Source organism: Schistocerca nitens, chromosome 12, assembly GCF_023898315.1.
Source record: "Schistocerca nitens isolate TAMUIC-IGC-003100 chromosome 12, iqSchNite1.1, whole genome shotgun sequence".
NCBI lineage: Eukaryota > Metazoa > Arthropoda > Insecta > Orthoptera > Acrididae > Schistocerca > Schistocerca nitens.
The window spans coordinates 24,342,237-24,357,236 of record NC_064625.1 but is presented as its reverse complement, the minus strand read 5'-3'; the positions used below and the strand labels follow the sequence as shown (position 1 = coordinate 24,357,236).

The window sequence follows — 15,000 nt, the reverse complement described above, 5'->3', positions numbered from 1 at the left end:
TTGAAGAGTAGCCACCGTGGAACTGCCGATCGACAAATACTTGTAAGCTGCCTCGTGTATAGCTGCATTACACATTTTGCTGCTAATATAAGTGATGTTTGGTCTTTTTGTCATAATACGACATAACAGTGAAGTCACAGTGTAAAAGCAGTGATATTAGGAATTGTACAGCTGTCGCACTGAAAGCTGCTCTTTTGTTCCAGCACGATCCAGACTCATGTACTCCCGGAGGTGAGGATGGCAACTTCATAATGTTCGCGAGGGCGACTTCGGGTGACAAGAAGAACAACAACAAGTTCTCGCCCTGCAGCATCAGCAGCATCAACCCTGTGCTCAATACCAAGGCCCGCAGCCCCAAGGGCTGCTTCACAGGTCTGCCAGTCAACCTTTTTCTGTCTGTCTCAGTAAGATGTAATGTTTGCTGTCATAAATGTGCATCACTGTAATATTATTATTATTATCAAACTGTTTTTACAATATGTATGAGGGTGGCGTCAACAAAGACTGAGATTGATTTTTTCCACAGTTATTTGTTACTATATTTCATTGTTTACATGATATTTTTCAAAGTACTCCCCTCCTACTTGAATGCACTTTTCATAGTGTCTCTCCCAGTCCTCAAAACACATGGTGCAGGACATTCTTTGTCAGGCTCTCGGGAACTGCCTTACTTTTCTTGAGCACTGCTTCAGTGTCCTCAAATCAAATCCCACAAAGCTTTTCTTTTATTGATGGTAATAAACAAAATCACTGGGTGCAAGACTGGGGCTATAAGGTAGCTGTAGTATATGGGTAACGTCGAATTAGGCCAGAAACTGCACGACTCGATTTGCGACATGAGGCCGTGCATTGTCATGATGATGTTGCCGTACACTCTGAGAAAGTTCTGGATGTTTCCTTGCAGTGTGCTTCAGTTTAGCTCCTACTGATGTTTAGTATGCTGCTGCAACAGTACTGTGAGCAGGAAGTGCCTGCTGATCAATCATTCCATGACAGTCAAAAAGTTTGATCACCATCACTCTCCCTGCAGATGGAACAGCTTTCACCTTCTTTGGGATTGCAGAACCTCGTGGTTTCCACACTGTCCTGCCATGTTTTCCTTACGGATCAAAATGATGCAACCATGGCTAATCACCAGTTGTAACTGATTCCAGAAACACATCCTCTCCATTAGCAAAGAGATGCAGCATCTCATCACTTGTCTCCACTTGCACCATCTTTTGTTCGGTAGTCAACAGATGTGGCACCCGACAGGTGCAAAGATGGGTCATACGGAAATGCTCATGTGTAAAGACACTGCCATATGAAACTTTCAACTCTTCACTGATGTTATACAATGTTATTCGTTGATTCTCATGGATAATCACAGCAGCTGTGTTGATGTTGACTTCAGTCACTGTTGAAACTGAAACACCAGTCTCACCTTGCTTAACACAGACAAGTCAGCCTTCTTTGAAGTCCTTGAACCACTGTTACACAAGGTAGAGCATCTTCACTGGATGCTTGCTGCACCTTTTCATAAGGTTTAGTGGCTGTATGATTGATATTAACACAGAATTTTATTCTGCTGTACTACTCCACTCATCTCGCCTCCAATGTTTGGTAAGCAAATGCAAAGTGTACCTACAGAGCATTCCTACGAACCTACCGATATGAGAGTGCTGCCACCTGTGGACTTTATACTTAAAAGCCTGCTCTTTTCAAATATTCATTGTGCAGGTAGGAAACTATCAAGGAAGCTACAGGGAAAAAAGTCAGTCTCAGTCTTTGTTGATCAGCCATTGTAAAGAATAAGTGAATTCATTTTCTACTTCATTCTCTCCATTTTATATTAATAGCATCAGTAGTATTAGTATTCATATTTTTAGTAATAGCAGGTTGAGGGGAAGGAGTAGTACTTATAATACAAGACCAAATAATCATGTATGTTGGTTTTTTAAATTGCATTGTGAATATAACATTGTAAATTCACTGTCAAAGATCCCTCCATCATAAACAGCAACTGTGTGCGTTGTACAGTACCCTATAAACGATGTGAAAGATAAGTTAGTTGGAAAAATCCAAGAGGAACAGAACAGAAAATCCAGAATGGTTCTACCACAAAAATACTGCACCACGAACTTGCACTGGAATGGTAATTGATTACTGGTAGTATGAAATCTGAACTGCAATAGAAAATATGAGGGTAATCCCAAAAGTAAGGTCTATTTTTTTATAAGTACAGAACTCTGTGTGGCAGGTGGTCACACTGTTATGAAGAGTGCTTCACACGCTGTGTGTAAACATGTGAACGCCGCACTGAGGCGCTCAGTCTTGGCTTGGCAGTCATTGAAAATGGAGCTCCCATTGGATGTTACCGTCATGTGTGAATCGTGCGCAGTTATTCGGTTTTTGAACGCAAAGGGCACTGCGCCGATTGAAATCCATCGCTAATTGACGGAAGTGTATGGTGAGTCGTGCATGGATGTCAAAAATGTCCATAAGTGGTGGAGAGAGTTTGCAGCTGGTCAGACCGAAATTCACGACGAACAAAGGAGCGGGAGACCGTCAATTTCTGATGAGACAGTGCTGAAGGTTGAGCAAAGCACGCATGAAGATAGACGGATCACCTTGAATGATCTCTGCACATTGGTTCCTGAGGTTTCCCGAAGCACCGCTCACAGAATTTTAATGGAAACATAGAACTACCAGAAGGTGTGCACAAGATGGGTGCCACGCATGCTGACTGAGGACCACATGCGGCAACGAGTTGATGCTTCCTGTGCATTTCTTCACTGCCTTGCAGCCGAACAGGACAACTTTCTGGACTCAACTGTCATGGGTGATGAAACCTCAGCATACCACTTTACACCTGAGACTAAGCAACAATCATGCCAGTTCATAACTTTCTGAACAGCATGGCGGCAAGCTGGTATGACATGGGCATACAAAAACTGCCACAGCATCTACAAAAATGCATCGACAGAAATGGTGATTATGTCGAAAAATAGCTAAATGTTCAAGATGTAAACTGATGTAAACCAATGTAGAAATAATCAGGTCTATGTACTTATAAAAAAAGTAGGAGCCTTACTTTTTGGATTACCCTTGTAGCAAGTGAGGAATGTACTGGGACAAATAAATACATAAAATATTAGGAAAGTGTTGTGACTTAGGGCTGTCTGATAAATCTGCCTGCAGTTCCAGTTAACAATTTGAAACGCAGAGGAAATAAATACATACACTGAATTGACAGACAGAAAATGGAAATAAGTCCCATGCTTCTTGACAGAGCATGGGGGAATGATGCAAGAGACCCGCAGTGCCGTATTAGGCAAGGTCTTAATGGAGGTGGTTTGCCGTTGCCTTCCTCCGACCATAATGGGGATGGACGACGACGATGACACAACACCACCCAGTCATCTTGGGGCAGGTGGAAAATCCCTGACCTAGCGGAATCAAACCCGGGACTTCATGCTGTGGACGAATTGACAGATACACTGACAAATAACACATATTTAAATGATACATGTAAACTGGGTGATAATTTAAGGGAACTGGGGATGTCAGCAAACATCTCAAGGTCAACACACAAAACTATGGTACCTGCAGCAACAAGAATTCGATTCACAGGAACTGCAGTCTAAAAATAAAAATACTGGCAATAATATTATTGAGACAAAGTGTGTAGTACAGCCGATAGATGCACATAAAGGTAAAATGGACACACTACCTAATTTATGAACTAATTGTTTCTTTTTAGGGAGGGGAGAGAAATAGATTGTGTAACCTATCTCTTAATTTCACTGCATTGAAAAAATGTAATTAAAAATGCTTAGCAAACCTCACTAAGATCTGTTGTGATCTGGTTTGTGTCATTTGCTCAGTGCCTTAAGAATAAATAAAACACTAATATTGAAGTTTTCATGAATGTAAGCTCAAATTATCTTACAGTGGTTTTACTCATCTTGTGTTCATTGTCTATTCTACTCATTCTTGTTGTAGCTACAGATTTATCTGAAGGCATGATGTTCCTGCTTGCATAATCAATTCCACACATACAAATAAATAAAATGCTGCAGATTTTTCCTCTTAACTTTCCACATTTTATTAGCAAATGTCTCTGCTAATAATATTGAAACAACATGTGGTGCATAATATCACACACTACACGAACATACTAAGTAACATAATATGACTCCCGCCAAAACTTTGATGACTAAAGACAATAATCACAACATTAAGAAATGTGGCTCATTACTATTGTAAATTCTTTTGGTTTTCTGTAAATGTTACAGTAATCAATAATTACCACAATACTAATAGCAAATGTAATTTTTGCAATAAAAATTTCAAAAAAAGTTGATTATAAAAAATTGGTCAAGTGTGAGTAGATACAAAAAAGAATTTAACTGCAGTTTAAATATGTAGAGAGAGGATTTTTTTTTTTACATGCTAAAACATGATGTTCATCTCTTATGCTTTTGACGGTTGATGAATGCAGTGTATCTTCTAATGGCAAGAATGTATTTTTTCTCATTATATTGTTACAGGTTAACAATGGTATGATTTTTTTCCCTTTACTTGCACTGTGAAACCATGCTTCTTGCCAAATTTCATGATTCTACAGGGCTATTACAAATGATTGAAGCGATTTCATAAATTCACTGTAGCTCCATTCATTGACATATGGTCACGACACACTACAGGTACGTAGAAAAACTCATAAAGTTTTGTTTGGCTGAAGCCGCACTTCAGGTTTCTGCCGCCAGAGCGCTCGAGAGCGCAGTGAGACAAAATGGCGACAGGAGCCGAGAAAGCGTATGTCGTGCTTGAAATGCACTCACATCAATCAATCATAACAGTGCAACGACACTTCAGGACGAATTTCAACAAAGATCCACCAACTGCTAACTCCATTCGGCGATGGTATGCGCAGTTTAAAGCTTCTGGATGCCTCTGTAAGGGGAAATAAACGGGTCGGCCTGCAGTGAGCGAAGAAACGGTTGAACGCGTGCGGGCAAGTTTCACGCGTAGCCCGCGGAAGTCGACGAATAAAGCGAGCAGGGAGCTAAACGTACCACAGCCGACGGTTTGGAAAATCTTACGGAAAAGGCTAAAGCAGAAGCATTTCTTAAACAGGAGATTGGAAAACCGATGGATCGGTCGTGGTGGAGATCATGATCAACAATTCATGCCATGGCCTCCACGCTCTCCCGACTTAACTCCATGCGATTTCTTTCTGTGGGGTTATGTGAAAGATTCAGTGTTTAAACCTCCTCTACCAAGAAACGTGCCAGAACTGCGAGCTCGCATCAACGATGCTTTCGAACTCATTGATGGGGACATGCTGCACCGAGTGTGGGAGGAACTTGATTATCAGCTTGATGTCTGCCGAATCACTAAAGGGGCACATATCGAACATTTGTGAATGCCTAAAAAAACTTTTTGAGTTTTTGTATGTGTCTGCAAAGCATTATGAAAATATCTCAAATAATAAAGTTATTGTAGAGCTGTGAAATCGCTTCAATCATTTGTAATAACCCTGTACATCAACAGGAAGTACCCTAAAGTTTCTGATGGGTGAATTTTTGAGTATCAAAACATGTGACATAAATGGCCAGATCTTTTGATTGCTTTTACGTAAAAGCTTAAAGTCCGCAGCTCGTGGTCGTGCGGTAGCATTCTCGCTTCCCACGCCCGGGTTCCCGGGTTCGATTCCCGACGGGGTTAGGGATTTTCTCTGCCTCGTGATGACTGGGTGTTGTGTGATGTCCTTAGGTTAGTTAGGTTTAAGTAGTTCAAAGTTCTAGGGGACTGATGACCATAGATGTTAAGTCCCATAGTGCTCAGAGCCATTTTTTCAAAAGCTTAAAATTTTTACACTGCCAAGGGACCTTAGACCTCAGTATATAACATAAAAATGATATGTCTGGCTGTTCCTGAGGAAACACAGACAGACAGATGGACAACAAAATGATCCTATGAGGGTTCTGTTTTTGCAGATTAAAGCAAAAACCCTAAAAATGATAAAATTTGCAAATTATTCTTGGAGCACTAGTGCACAGGTGCATGTGAGTTTTAGATTGATCATACATGTGAATACTTGGCCAATAGCAATAGTTCCAGTCCTGGCCAAAATAGTAGAATACATCATAGTAGGCGCAGCTCTCTCAAACCCCAGGATGAGAGGGAGCCACCTGCAGGAAAGCAGGAGTCATATGGGGAACAACAAATTCACTTGGCCTTATAAATAGGATACTGTACAAAAGAACATGCTTTAGTCTTAACTGTATGTGCTACTGTCCATCAGAATAGCGTCCATTTTCTTTCTCAATAACTCTTTCACTCTTTCCCTTTAGTTCTGTTTATTTAAAAACAAATCTGACAGTAGATGCAAACATGTAGCGAAACTAACAAAATGACTTAACGTGACGCACACAGAGCCGCAGAAGTCGCTGTGTGGCAACGGCGTGGTGGAGCCGGGCGAGCAGTGCGACTGCGGTTGGGGCGAGGACTGCCGCGACCCGTGCTGTTACCCACAGACGAGCATACCCCGTGAGGATGCGCCGCCCTGCAGGCTCACCCCGCGCAGCGCCTGCAGCCCCTCGCAGGTCAGTAGGTCAACACATTGTGCTGCACCGCGGGGGGAATCACTGTATTGAAGCGGGAGCTGGACTGTCGCGCACCGAAGTCACTCCTTACTACTTTAGGACTGGAACGGTAAAACTTTTAGAAGATAACAGTCAAATCGAAATTTTTTATTTCACTGAACACTTATTCTCAATTACAAATGATTAACACACACATGTGATATTCTTCTTCTCATTTGCTAAGCAGTCTGTCAATTTTTTATCTTCAAAAACTCTCACAGTATCCCGAGAGCTCCAAAGACACAGTAATCTTACTATTATAATCTTTCATTAGGCTTAAATGACACAGTTTGAAAATTGTAATCCAATTCCAAGTAATTGGCATTTGTTAGCTAGTGGGCTGCACTACTTCTGTGACAAATACACCATGTGACGTGTGTGTGTGTGTGTGTGTGTGTGTGTGTGTGTGCGAGAGAGAGAGAGAGAGAGAGAGAGAGAGAGAGAGAGAGGGGGGGGGTTGGTTTTAAGCTGGTGGTCTCCCTGAGTGAGGTCCATCTTAATTGTGTTCTCAGCCTTCCAAAAATGATTTTTGCCAGCAAAAAATGTGTTCTCGTGATAAGGAATGTTCCCATTAGCCTGTTTCAACTTTTCAAAAGGTAACATTGGCAGATTCCCAAAGTTTAACATAAAACTTGATTGAATCACATCACTGTAAATTCCACTCTTCCATTTGCATAACAGATAACAAAAATGTAACTTCACTGATGGCACTCTCAAAAATCACATAATGGCTGCATGGAACTAAAACTCGGACTGTGCATCTCATTATTTTCTCTCTCTCTCTCTCTCTCTCTCTCTCTCTCTCTCTCTCTCTCTCTCTCTCTCTCACACACACACACACACACACACACACACAATCTTTTTTATGTTCGTAAAAATATTAGCTGCCTTAGAGCTTTCTGAAGGACTCCTATAGAAAACATGCAGTTCCCATTGACAAGTCTGAGTAAGAGAGAACGGGGTTTATTACCTTCACTTCTAGAACGACGCTTAACAGTTATTAAGTCAGGAATGACCACTGTTCCGTGATGATACACTCAAAGTTTTATTATTTTCGCTTGTACGACAGGCTGATAATTTCAGGTGTAAGGATGTGAACTTTTTAATGTTCCCAAAATAAAATTCACTGATTGCCCTTATAAATTTTTCTCTGGTAAGTACTGTCCAATTGATGTTTATTGTCCTTAAGATCCATGGATAAATTCCTCTCTGGAGAGTATACAATACATATATTATCAGTGAAGTACTGACCTCATCTGCCATCAACCGACTCTAAACAGACATTAACAATTTCATTACATCAGTTACAAAACTTTTGATTTCAAGTTTTTTTTTTTTTTTTTTTTTTTTGTTATTGTAAAAAAGTGCGACGAGGGTCTGGACAGCGTGGATCACACCTTTTTGCCACTGCCAGCCGTCAGTTGAAACCTGATGGGGATCCGCATCCGAGGGAAGATGTGATGTCACAGTCTCGCAAACTTCACACAAAACAGGATACGAACAAAACTGTGCAAATACGTGGAAATAAATCTAACACAAAGACACTGGAATAAAATTTTGTGAATATACTGATGGGGAAAAAAAAATCATCGCAACATCGAGAGGACGTTGTGCGACATAAACGAAAATTGGTAGGCATGTTTCTACATCTGAGAGATTATGTCTGTTCAAATTCTGCATCAGTCGCATGAGAGTGGCACGAGTAGCAGCATTATAAGGATGTAAATCAGGCTTGCTGTAAATACACATTGTAACAGTCATGAGCATTAACCCTGGACATGTTACTGCGCGCGCCTCTGTACCTGTCCCTGTGTGCTACGAACGTGTTTACGCACGCCACCAGTCCTTCTGCCTGGTACTCTGAACATGTCTACGCATAGACACGTTCGGAGTAGCAGGTAGAAGGAATGGTGGCATGCATAAACGTGTTCAGAGCACACAGGGGCAGGTACAAAGGCGTGTGCATTAAAACGCCAAGAGCAGTTAAAGGGTTAATCACCTTACAGACTGGACATGAGTTGATGTTAGTTGAGAATTTTGTGAAGGCAACAAAGACGCCATTATTAACACCTCACTAAGTTTGAACGAGGTCGTGTAACAGGGATACAAGGAGTTGGACGTTCCTTCTGTGATACTGCAGAAAGACTTGGCAGGAATGTAACCATTGTACATTATTGCTGGCAACAGTGATCACAAGAATGTACGATCACAAGACGACCTGGCCCCGTACGGCCACGTGGCACTACCGAGAGGAGAGACCGTCATTTTCAGCATACGGCTCTGCTGCATCATACTGCAGTTGGGACCGTAGTGACACAACGAACTCTTACAAATTGGTCACTTTGAGGACTTCTGAGCCAGATGCCCTTTAATGTGCATTCTGCTGACCCCAAACCACTCCCATTTGTGCCTCCAGTGGTGTCGAGCGAGAGCTCATTGGAGGGCTGGTGGAGGTCTGTTGTATTTTCTGATGAAACTCAGTTCTGCCTCAGCGCCAGTGATGGCACATGTTGGTTAGGAGGAGGCCAATTTAGGGCCTGCAACCAATTTGTCTGCATGCTAGATACTCTGGAACTACACATGTAGTTTTGGTCTGGGGTGTGATTTTGTATGACAGTAGGAGCATTTTTGTGGTTATCTCACACACCCTTACTGCAAATTTGTACGTCAGTCTGGTGATTCAATCTGTCACACTGCTGTTCGCGAAGAACATTCCGGGCGATGTTTTCCGAGCCATTGTGTGGCAGAAGTGGCATTGCAGTGGGAACTCGCATAGTTTGTAATGTTACAATCGCGGACGGTAACACTTACGTCATTCCAGACGACATCAGCTCACATGCATGTTGTTCTAACCCAAAATGCTCTACAGTGTGCTCACATGTTGCCTCGGCCTGCTCAATCACCAGATGTGTCATTGGATGACAAACCCAGCACTGTCCACAAATAGTGTTAACCATCCCTGTATTGACTGACCGAGTGCAACAGGCATGGAACTCCATCGGACAAGCTGACATCCGGCATCTGTACAACACAATGCGTGCACGGTTGCATGCTTGCACTGATTATTAATTTATCAGTATTTCACATTTGCAATGGCTTATGGTATGATTACATTAACCTGTGTTCTTGCAATGTTAATTACTTAAATTTGTTACCTAGACAAATCTATTCCCTAAATTTCATTACTCTACATTAATTATTTTTTGGTGACACAAATTTTGTGTGTGTATTTACCTGATGCTGCTCAGGAGGGAATGATGTTAGTGTTGCTGTTCGTGTTTGTAACATTTAAACCTACGCGAATTGTACTGGCATTGTTGGTTCCCACTGCAACACGACTTCTGCCACACAAAGCATTCTACCAGTCAGAGGTTAAATAGGGAATTTTTCTGGACCCAAAAATTTTACCTAGTTCAGGAAAATATGTAACTCTGACCTTAATTAAAATTAAGAGCAGATTTTTAGCATGTTTAGAAGCACTGGAGAGATTTATATTGTACTTGAATTTCATATTTTTACAAGATTTTTTAGGACACATAGATTTTAAAGCAATTTATTATTACCACAGGGAGTGGAATGCTGTAGTTGCTGTCCTCAAAATCGCATTTTCAGCTTCGGAACGTATATGTCAGATTTATATCACATTATAGCATAGTTAAGTGTTTCTGTCCAGAGACTATTTAACATCGTAATGTGGTCAGCAAAAAGCACTACAGCTAGTTTATTGTATCCACAATTATTAATTATCAATGTCCACCTCACTTGACTTTTCTAGGGTCCGTGCTGCACGACCGACTGCCAGATCAAGTTCGGAGACAAGTGCCGAGAGGACAACGGCTGCCGGGACGCGAGCTTCTGCAGCGGTCGCAATGCCATGTGCCCGCCGTCCCTCAACAAACCCAACAAGACTGTCTGCAATGAGGAATTTGTGTGCTTCATGGGGGTACGTTTCACATACTGTCATAATAATTATTGATACGACTGTAAATTGTAATACAGCTTTCGTGCTTCTGCGGCAGTATACATTTTTAGGCTATGCATATATATGTGACTAATGAACCTGACAATGCTTTGCAATTGCTAAATATGTATGGCAATTGCATATAATTCATGTCCTCCTCCCCCCCCCTCCCCCCCCCCTCTGTCAATCACCTCCTTTCCCCTGCTCTCTCTCTGTTCATCTTTTTCTTCCTCCATGCTATGCCTACTCCCCCACCCCCACTGCTCCTCTCTGTACATTTCCTCCCCCCTCCCTCAGTTACCCTGAGCCTTGTTTATTATTATAGACTATGAAACCTTGATTTGGGCACTGAAATCACTTAAAATAAATGGGTAAATAGGTTATGATCATTGGTATATGGTGTATGAGAGACCTCTCTTGCTGCTGTACCTTTAAGGATAGTAGTTTCAATGACAGTGTTTTGCATAGTTTTAGTCTGCATTTTATAGGATTACAAAGTTTCAGATATTCAGATTTCATAGTAGTAATTCTAATCATAAGCCATGAAAACAACTTTCCTGTTTTGTGTTAAAACTGAGTATGAGGAAGAACACAAAAAGTGTATTGTTGTATGTACAAGTTTTGTTTAAAATTATACATAAGGAGATAAAATATGTGTGGGAGAAACAATTTCCATAACAGTTTCAATGCCCTGCTACCATATTTAATACTGACTGCAAAAAAAAAAAAAAAAAAAAAAAGGAGTCACATTTTCACAGTACCACACAGTATAGCATTTCCTATCTTCCAGACAGTTTTAGCAAAAACACTTCATATCATTATGAAAAAAAAAAAAAATATTTGGCCTATGTCTCTATGAATGGAGTGTTGCATAAAAATTTGAAGTAAACTGGTCAACAACTCTTCAAGATTTTTGGTAATAACCTTTCCCTATTATACAGCGTGAGTCACTAACTGTTGCCACCAAGAATAACTCCAAAAGTATGATTGGAACTGAAACTGTGGGACAAAAGTTGCATGGGACAATAGGAGCCAAAATATGACGTTGGTTTTTTGTTTCTAGGTGGGGCCACTTCAGAGATATGAAGGTCAACTTTGTTTTTTTTAAACGAGATGCTGTAATTTGGTACTTATTTTCTGATAGCGGCTATCGAGATGAATCCAATGATGTGTAACAGTAAGGTCTTTGAAGGTCATAAAGGTGGCACGAACATCCATCTACAGAAGGTGTTCGAAGTGATGACTATTGGTATCAATGCAGTGCTGCAATCTTCTTATCATGGATTGAGAGGTATTCCTTATCACATTGGCACTTATCGAAGTACATGCTCTGACAATTCTCTCTCGCATATCTTCAGGTGTAGTTGGAATGTCTTTATAAACAATGTCTTTTATGAATATCACTAGAAAAAATGCAGAGGAATCAAGTCTGGCAAACGAACAGGCCACGACACATCTCTTCCACATCCAATCCAATGATTTGGGAATTGTCTCCACCACTCATTTCTGGCCATCAGTGAAAAATGTGCCTTGTGTTCATACTACATTCTGTTCCTTGTTCCTAAAGGTATTTCTTCCAATAACAGACCTAATGTTTCTTGCCGGAATGTCGTGTACTTCCTACCATTAAGATTTCCTTCGATGAAATAGGGTCCTATAATTCTGTCCTTCAGAATCCCACACCATACACTCATCGACCACAGTTTTTCTACATCTACATCTACATCCATACTCCGCAAGCCACCTGACAATGTGTGGCAGAGGGTACCTTGAGCACCTCTATCGGTTCTCTCTTCTATTCCAGTCTCGTATTGTTCGTGGAAAGAAAGATTGTCGGTATGCCTCTGTGTGGGCTCTAATCTCTGATTTTATCCTCGTGGTCTCTTCACGAGATATACGTAGGAGGGAGCAATATACTGCTTGTCTCCTCGGTGAAGGCATGTTCTCGAAACTTCAACAAAAGCCCGTACAGAGCTACTGAGCGTCTCTCTCGCAGAGTCTTCCACTGGAATTTTATCTATCATCTCTGTAATGCTTTCACGATTACTAAATGATCCTTTAACAAAGCGCGCTGCTCTCCATTGGATCTTCTCTATCTCTTCTATCGACTCTATCTGGTACGGTTCCCACACTGGTGAGCAGTATTCGAGCAGTGGGTGAACAATTGTACTGTAACCTACTTCCTTTGTTTTCGGACTGCATTTCCTTAGGATTCTTCCAATGAATCATTCGGTTGGTGTGCAACTTGCAACTTGCCACAGCCAACATGGATTTTCAGCTGCCCACTAATGCATGTTACACAAATTAACATTTCCATGGTTCATGAATGTAGCCTCCACAGTAAATAAAATCAAATTAAGTAATGCATCATCCCTCTGAATCTGAAATTGAGCCCATCGGCAGAATTCAATGAAGCATACAATCCGTATCTTTTAATTCTTGGTGGAGACGGATATGGTAAGGATGATATTTCTGGCGGTGCAGAACACGAACAACGCTATTCTGGCTCATGCCAGATTCCCCTTTTGATTTGCCATGAACTAACACAAAGGTCTCGAACCACAGTGGGAAGAGTACAAATTTCCATTTCCTCGTTAATAACTTTCCTTTGCCAGTTATGTTTCCGATGCATTAAAGATCCAGTTGTTCAGAGACAATTCCTAAATCGTTGGATTGGACGTGAGATTGTTTATAAAGATGTTCTGACTACACCTGAAGATATGTGAGAGAGAATAGTCAGAGCATGTGCTTCGATAAGTGCTCATGTGATAAGGAATACTACTCCATTCATGATAAGAAGATTTCAGCACTGCATTGATACCAATGGTCATCACTTCAAACACCTTCTGTAGATGGATGTTCGTGCCAACTTTTTGACCTTCGTTGACCTTCAAAGGCCTTACTGTTACACATCATTGGATTCATCTCAATAGCCGCTCTTAGAAATTAGGTACCAAACTGCAGCAGTCCATTTAAGAAAACAAAGTTGATCTTCATATCTCTGACACAACCCCACCTAGTAACAAAAACTGTCATATTATGGCCCCCATTGTCCCATGCTACATTTGTCCCGCGAACTTTTCAGCTACTATCATGTATGTTAAATTAAAAGGAAGGTCAGCGTTGGTCATAATATTGATGTTTTATTGGTAGCAGAATCAATTTTCGATCACATAGTGATCATCTTCGGTGATGTACACATTAAACTCAGACACTGGTATCAAGTTATCAATAACCAAAAATTATGACCAATGCTGACTTTCCTTTTAATTAAACATATATGGTCGTTGTGCACACAGCACTCCATGAAGTCGCCAATAAATTTCGGAGTTATTCTAGGTGGCAATAGTTAGTGACTCACCCTGTATTTAAGTGGTGTGATCATTAAGTAACAGGAATTTTTTAATTGGCAGACTTTGTACATCAAATTTTCATTTCTTTTTCTTTTCATCTTGCTGGTTCATGTGTTCCTGATGTATTTTTACATTTTTAGGTGTTTTGAATATGTAGTTTATTGTTGACAATTGAAAAGATTATACATGTTTTCAAACGCTGTGCAAATTGTTGCTTCTGAAAAAGATGGATCAAACAATCTGCATTAAATCTTCCTTGAAAAATGGAATAAAATGCAGCAGAGCATTCAGAGTGTTGACTGTGGCTTGTGAGATATCCACTATGAGTATGACAAGAGCTTACGAGTAACATAAACATTTCAAAGAGGGCCAAGAAGGCACTGAAGGTGATGACCACCCTGGACTCCCTAGCACATCAGTTACTGACAACAGTGCAAAAGAAGTAAAGAAAATGATTCTGGAAAATGACTGAATCACCATCAGAAAGGTTGCTTTGGTTCTTCCAGCCAATTTTTTTCAAATATTTTGGGCACAAATGTGTAGCGGCTTCAGAACTGTTGAAATTTTATTGGAAATGTTATCACCTAGACATCAATCAGGAATTGCAGAATGAAGTTGACAATAATCCAGAACTTCTAAAGAAGGTTATAACAGGCGCTAAAATATAGGTATATGGGTGTGACATCGAAACCGAGGCCTAGTCGTCCCAGTGGAATGGGGGGTGGGGTGGGGGTAGAGGTGGGGGTGGGGGTGGGGGGAATTCAAAGAGTTCGATAATATGTGAAGGTTCTTTTCACTGTTTTCTTCGGTTACAATGGGATAGTGCATCATGAGTTCCTGCCATATGGTCAATAAAGAATACTACCTGGAAGTAATTTGCCATAATTTGCCATTTGCATGAAGTGATCCGAAGAAAATGACCAGAAATGTGGCAAAACTACTCAAGGAAATTGCATCGTGAGAATGCTTCCGTTCACACCTCAATGCTCGCTTGTGATTTTTTGGAAAATAATAATAATAATATGTTACCTCAGCCACCATATTCACTAGATAT

General features: G+C 40.8%; 1 protein-coding gene across 1 annotated transcript in view; it reads left to right on the top strand.

The window, feature by feature from the left end:
* LOC126214871 (disintegrin and metalloproteinase domain-containing protein 10) overlaps positions 1 to 15,000 on the top strand; it is a 409,342-nt gene that overhangs the window by 340,817 nt on the left and 53,525 nt on the right. Inside the window, exons 10-12 of the mRNA XM_049941518.1 lie at positions 204 to 372; positions 6,424 to 6,593; positions 10,408 to 10,575. Of these exons, the coding sequence (XP_049797475.1) occupies positions 204 to 372; positions 6,424 to 6,593; positions 10,408 to 10,575 (507 nt within the window). The remainder of the gene's footprint in view (positions 1 to 203; positions 373 to 6,423; positions 6,594 to 10,407; positions 10,576 to 15,000) is intronic.